Source organism: Mytilus galloprovincialis, chromosome 13, assembly GCF_965363235.1.
Source record: "Mytilus galloprovincialis chromosome 13, xbMytGall1.hap1.1, whole genome shotgun sequence".
NCBI classification, from domain to species: Eukaryota; Metazoa; Mollusca; class Bivalvia; order Mytilida; family Mytilidae; genus Mytilus; species Mytilus galloprovincialis.
Window position 1 is genome coordinate 54,851,273 of NC_134850.1, and position 6,673 is coordinate 54,857,945.

A 6,673-nucleotide genomic window follows, 5' to 3' on the forward strand; every position below is an offset into this window, starting at 1 on the left:
AAAAACAACTTTACAGGGTTTGCATGGAGCCTCTTGTTTTCAAATTTGGTTTTCAGAGAAATAGGCACCATCTATGGTGTGTAGACATCATACTGACCAAATTGTAACATATATCATAAAATGGATGATTTTATCCTGAATATTAAAGGGCCACCGTTATAATAGAGTTTAATAACATGTAAAAGTAATTAGATTATACAAGATAAACAGTAGCAGAGTGACAAAGAGAAAATAATCAGTTGTTGACAGCTCAATTTAATTTACATCATGATGACCTTTTAGTTTTACATGCAATAGTTTGAATGACATAATAGAATAATTTGCTGTCAGCATCAATCTATATTACAGTTTCTTTACATGTGTTTAAACTGTAAAGGTCATGATGTAAAACAAGTGTGAAAAAGTGTGACATCTGTAATTATTTGCACTGTATTTATCTCAAAAGGAACCTGATAATGGACGCCATGTGCTTAACACATACACTCTTTTTTCCAGTTTTGGAGTCGATTTGTTTTAGTGAGACTACTTTTTCCAATCTGACTTCTATTTTAATATTGTTGAAATTTTAAATGTCGTGGGTTTTTTTGTTTTTATTGGGTTGCTGTCTCATTGGCATATTTCCCACATTTTCTTGTATTCTTATCAATAAGTGTGTAATGACTCTTTTTAAGGAAACTGAAGAAAAAGCATGTGCACCATATTTTATTAACTTATCAAAACTAATAACAGAACATATCAAACAAACAAATACAACACAAAAAGCTGTAAGTAATACTTTGCATAATTTCTTTGAAGATTGAAGAACATGGCGAATTTGGTAGTTTGTCGTAAAACAGTAGGTTAAATAAAGTACATGCATTTAAAAGTTTCATATATATTTATATATAAATAAATGCTTTTTAACTTTAAACAACAATAAAAATCCTTATTTATTCCAAACACTTTCATCATTTTCGAATTTTTCATCAGATGGTGTCATTAAGAGTATTAATTATTTTCCAAGAATATAAAATGTACCCTCTATGCCAACCCCCAAAAAATATGAATAAAACTATAAGACTTTCTTCCTCCCGTGTGGTTTCATGTTTTATTGGTACTGTATATCTTAATGAAAATTTAATCTTTTATGCAGCTTTAAAAAAATATTAATTTATTTGTATTACAATAACTTTAACGACTAAAAAATCTGTATAAAAATAAGTATCATTTCATACAGATAAATAAAGTTTCATGTACATTAATACATGTTATATATCTACACAAATATATATATGAAGTTATTTGTCTACCAAATATCAAAATTACTTTAAAAAAATTATCAAAATTCACCTATCTTCTTAATCTATCTTTAGCAGTCTTATATAAATATTTTCCAAGAACAACAGGTGCATACATTGATTTATATAACATTGCCTTTACAGACTCCTTAAAAGGTGGTTTTTCTTCTTTCCAAATTCCTCTGCCTTTTTTATCTGCTGTTCTTTCTAAGGCTACCATTCTATGCAGAAGTTCTACCTGTTTTTCTGTCAACATTTTCATTTCCTCATCAGAGAGATTTGAAACTTTACATACTCCTTCTTTGATTAGTTTTTCATTGATGCAGGTCCTCCAAACCAAAAACTGAAAGTATAAAATGAAAATTTGTATTCTTAATTGTCTACATGTTACATTTTGTATATAAATACATTTTCAATTTTGGTTCATTTATATGTTTCAGAGTTATATGTGATATCCAATATTGCTGAACTAGTATACATTATTGTTTTGGTGCCAGCTGAAGTCCACTTTGGGGTGTGGGATTTTCTCGCTGTGTTGAAACCCCATTGGTATCAGTACAGTTATCTGACACCTTAATTTCTGCCAAGGACTCATAATCTAATAATCAGTATTTTTCTTGGCCTCATAATTCCCATATGTATTATTTCATGTGTTTGGATGAACTAAACCAGGAGATGATGCAAAAATCGAAAATAAGATTTTAAGATATATTGTATGATTTTCATGTATAAATGGTATCAAATAAAATGAAATTCTTCCTTTTGGGTAAATCACTTATTGCTTAAGGATAGTTATGAAGGTATAACTACAGGTACAATGAATATTCTAGCTGTTAATACATTGCATTTGGTATTTATAAATAAATTTATTTCAATTTATTAACTAATTCAGATTTCAAACAATCATAAAAATCAACTTGAGATAGGTGCATGGCTGGCTGGCTGGCAATTAGACCATACTTTAACTTTTATCTTAAATACCTTTTGATGAAACAAAGCTGCCTGCAATTGATCTTTATCTTTTTCCCTTCTAAAAACTTTGAACCAAATATGTGTATCAAGAAGATTCTGTTCAAGCCATTTCTTGCAATTTGGAGTTAAATCTACAAATGCCAATGTCATGGGCAGAAGTTCTGTCCTTGGTTTTTTTAACCATGGTAACCGTAGGTCCAGAATAGGAATATGTTGGACATATACAATGCCATCCAAATCTATTTCTTTCACACGTCCTTGTAGTTTAACACCTTTACTTATAAATCTTTTTGGGATATCCTTTCCATGTCTAAAGAATGTGCCCTGAAATAAATGAAAAAAGGCTTATATATATACAAGGCAAATATAGTTTTATCTAAAGGTGCATAAGCTGTTCATCGATTCAATCAAAATTGTCATATTTTATTTATCATGTTTATAACATACTAAAATAAATATTCGAATAACAAAAAGTTCAAAATAAACCATTAACTATGCATGTGTTCCAGACCAGACACATACCTGCCAACTGTCACTATTTGCGTGGGATTTCCCCTATGAAAGCTCTCAAATATAAATTTTGTAAGAGCAATTTTGTCTACAATTTTAAACAAAACAGTTAATTTTACAACTGCTATAGGCTTTTAAAAGTATGGAGAAGCAAAAAAAAACAACATTAATATACATTTGAAGGCTCCCATTGAAGTTTTTGTAGGACTATAGGCAAAAACACCATGGGCATTTTGAAAAGTTGGCAGGTATGCTGAGATGTCCTCTGAAGACTGCCAACAGTCATATAAGCTTACACAAACATAAACATTAATGTATAAAATAGATAGCAAGCATGTGCAGTCAAATTTTTCTTGATCTTTTTTATTTCATTTGATAGGCTAAAAATACATGTTATTCATTGTACTACATTATTCTTTTCGTGAGACAGATCAATCACTGAAATTGTTATTACTGGTGTTTAAACTTTTCACTGGATATATATTTTTTTATTAAAAAAGGCAAGTATTAACAATAGAATGATACTTGAAATCATAAAATGTGGCCAGAAAAGTTGGGGATAATAATTATATAAATACCAAGTGAATTACCCTAGTTTATATACGAAAAAGTATAAAAAGTACTTACAACATGTATGCTCTTCAGTAATAGAGCAATGCCAGCACCTCCTACAATATAAAAACTGTTCTGAAATAAATAAAACATTTATTTATTCGGGGACTAAAATAATGAACTGAACATCAGATTTCATAGAGGTAAAAAAGACCTATTCAAATAATAATCAAAGAATTCACATTTTCATTTCTAATACTCGTGCTACATAATAATACATACATTGTACTTAATCACAATTGTCATGACTGTGACACTAATTTTGAGATTTTTTTTCACAAGTCACATACCATCATAAAGGTACAATCAATATATACCTGACTATAATAGTAAAATGTTTCACAAAGGTAGACCAAATTTGCATAATTTATCAAAGGGAGGTAATTATGAGCAATTTATATTTTAAAGATATTAATATAAATATATTTCTGAATCTATTTTATATTGAAATTTTTCCTTGAATCTTATTTTTTATATATTCATTTATTTAAAAAGATGACTTACAACTTGATTTAATAAGACACTTAACATTTCACAGGTAAAAACTATCCAGCTATTAAACATGCTTTTGTTCCAATATATTGTTATGCTATGATTTATCTGATTTCCATATAATCAACAACTACATCCCTGTCCCCAGACAAAACTATTTATATAGTTAAAAATATCATCATAATCAAATTCTTCTATTACTGTTAACAGTAGTAATGCAACTATATTTCTACTTTACTTTTAAATTTATATTTGTACTGAGATTATAACACTACTTTTATTTTAACAATTTCGCTAAGTTATTTCAAATACACTAGTTATTATTATTTCATAGTATTTTTAAAGGATAAGTTCTTTCTAATAACTATTCAATAAGTTAACTACCAAGATAGAATTTCATGGCAAAGGAAAAAAATATCCCAGGGAAATATTTTCTCCGGATAAAAAAATAACAACAGCTACTGTGACATTTTTTCCTCCAGATAAAATTTCATCCGGATATACATGATATAATTTTGCTTTACACTTACTCTGATGGCTCTAGGATTTTGATCAATAAAATCATGAGTCTTGTCCAAGTAGGACTTTATAATAACACTTAAAGGTTCTCCACTATTATCTGACATCTGTATGAGTACATAGTAAGAAATACTCTGCAAATAAAAAAACAACATTTTAAGATTTAAGCTTCAATCTCATGACTAACTCACAGTAACTGTGTAAAATACAACCAATAATAAAACAATCTAAATTTGAAATATATGATAATTAAATGTCAAATTGGAATACAATTATTACATATATATCAAAATTCAAAATTAATCTAATTTTAAAGACAGTCTTTTTACAAATGTTTTACGATTATATTGATTACATGAAAGTCTCATGTAAAATGATGAAAAAACATGTTATTTGAAGTTAGAATAGAAAGACTCAGAGATTAGAGAAAAGCAGCAAATTGCCAATTAAAAAACACTGACTATGATCCCAATTTGTTCGATTCATCTCAAAAGTTTAAGTATAACGTGAGGGTACCCAAATTGCACCTATTTTGACAGTTTTTTAACCTACATTTACATATGCTTCAGAAAAAAAGTATTTATAATATTATGTGTTTATTTTGTAGATGTATCATTATTTACTATATCATCAGGTTTCCCCAATTTAATTTTGAATCCATATGGAATATAGAAAAATTGGTCTGAACTAACCTCCAAACCATCAATGATTCTGTAATGTACCCAAATTGCATCCATACTTATTTACCCTTAAATTCGCCTCGTCAAAAGTCTAATAACAGACAGATTATTCGGTCTATGCATGGCCATGTTTCTGTTCATTTTGCATTTTCAGTAAACAGTCAATCTTTTGATAAATACTGTGAACGTTTTGTGTATATCTAAACATTTTTACCTATGTCGAAAGACATGCATTGTATCAAATCATAAAATTACAAATTATTAATCTTTGCTAAATAGGTGCAATTTGGGTACCCTCGCGTTAGTCACTCATTAACTCCCAACATTGATCAAATATGAGAATTATATTCATTCTACATTAAAAAATGAATAATTAGCCCAATATCAAGTCATAACACACAGAACAAGAGAAAGTCAAGAAAATACAATATTTAATTTATAGTGCAGGGTCGACCCGATCCATAGGTCGAACGAGAATAGGGGCGAAATTGGCCAGTTTCAACTTCAATAACTAACTTATGGCATTGTTTTAGTCTTCTCAAATTGTGCAACAGATACGGAAATACTGGAAATACATTTCTTTCTCTATACCCTTGTCACCAGCTATATATCTTTTTTGCCCTACGCCTTTTCCCTTGGCTGACCTTTCTAAAATATTGAAATACGCGGTTATTTGCCCTTAGCTGCTGCTGATCTGAATACCAAAACGGCATTCAAGAACGAGACAGCAAACGGACAAGAATACAATACCGTTTTGTTAAAAAAAAAGGGGGGGGGGATATTTTCACCCTTACTACTAGTAATACCATCTCACCGGAATATTTCATATGTTTATTTTTGCGATATAACGATAAACATTTTTGCGCCCTTACCGGCTTTGCGTAATTTCAATTATAAAAACTTCAACATGTTCAAACTAATTAATTTTCTCCCTATATATCCCTTTTTCTTGATCAGTACTTTGATTTACAAGGCGTCATCTTGTGCTAACAATTCAGAAAAAAACACTTTTTATTGTTCATTTTCTTCACTGAAATTATGAAATAGTATTTGATCTTTGTCTCCTGTCAAAATATACGATGCAGCGATTGAAACATGTGAAAAGCAACTGCATTTCTTTCTTATAGTATAAAATTGAGAATGGAAATGGGGAATGTGCCAAAGAGACAACAACCCGACCATAGAAAAAAACACAACAGCAGAAGGTCACCAACAGGTCTTCAATGTAGCGAAAAATTCCCGCACCCGGAGGCGTCCTGAGCTGGTCCCTAAACAAATATATACTAGTTCAGTGATAATGAACGCCATACTAATTTCCAAATTGTACACACGAAACTAAAATTAAAATAATACAAGACTAACAAAGGCCAGAGGCTCCTGATTTGGACAGGCGCAAAAATGCGGCGGGGTTAAACATGTTTGTGAGATCTCAACCCTCCCCCTATACCTCTGGCCAATGTAGAAAAGTAAACGCATAACAATACGCACATTAAAATTCAGTTCAAGAGAAGTCCGAGTCTGATATCAGAAGATTGTGTGAGCCAAAATTTGTTCCTGTGAAAAAAGTTCCAATGGAACTAATTTCACATGAAATATGTTCTGAGAGAACTT

General features: G+C 30.0%; 1 protein-coding gene across 1 annotated transcript; it reads right to left on the reverse strand.

The window, feature by feature from the left end:
* Window positions 1–687: 687 nt before the first annotated feature.
* On the reverse strand, window positions 688–5,741 carry LOC143055956 (protein C3orf33 homolog). The gene is made up of 5 exons (XM_076229012.1): window positions 5,707–5,741; window positions 4,394–4,516; window positions 3,387–3,446; window positions 2,259–2,573; window positions 688–1,620 (listed from the first exon to the last, which is right to left on the reverse strand). The coding sequence occupies exons 2-5, from the start codon at window positions 4,487–4,489 to the stop codon at window positions 1,330–1,332; spliced, it is 762 nt and encodes a 253-aa protein (XP_076085127.1). The 5' UTR covers window positions 4,490–4,516; window positions 5,707–5,741; the 3' UTR covers window positions 688–1,329.
* Between the last annotated feature and the right edge of the window lie 932 nt (window positions 5,742–6,673).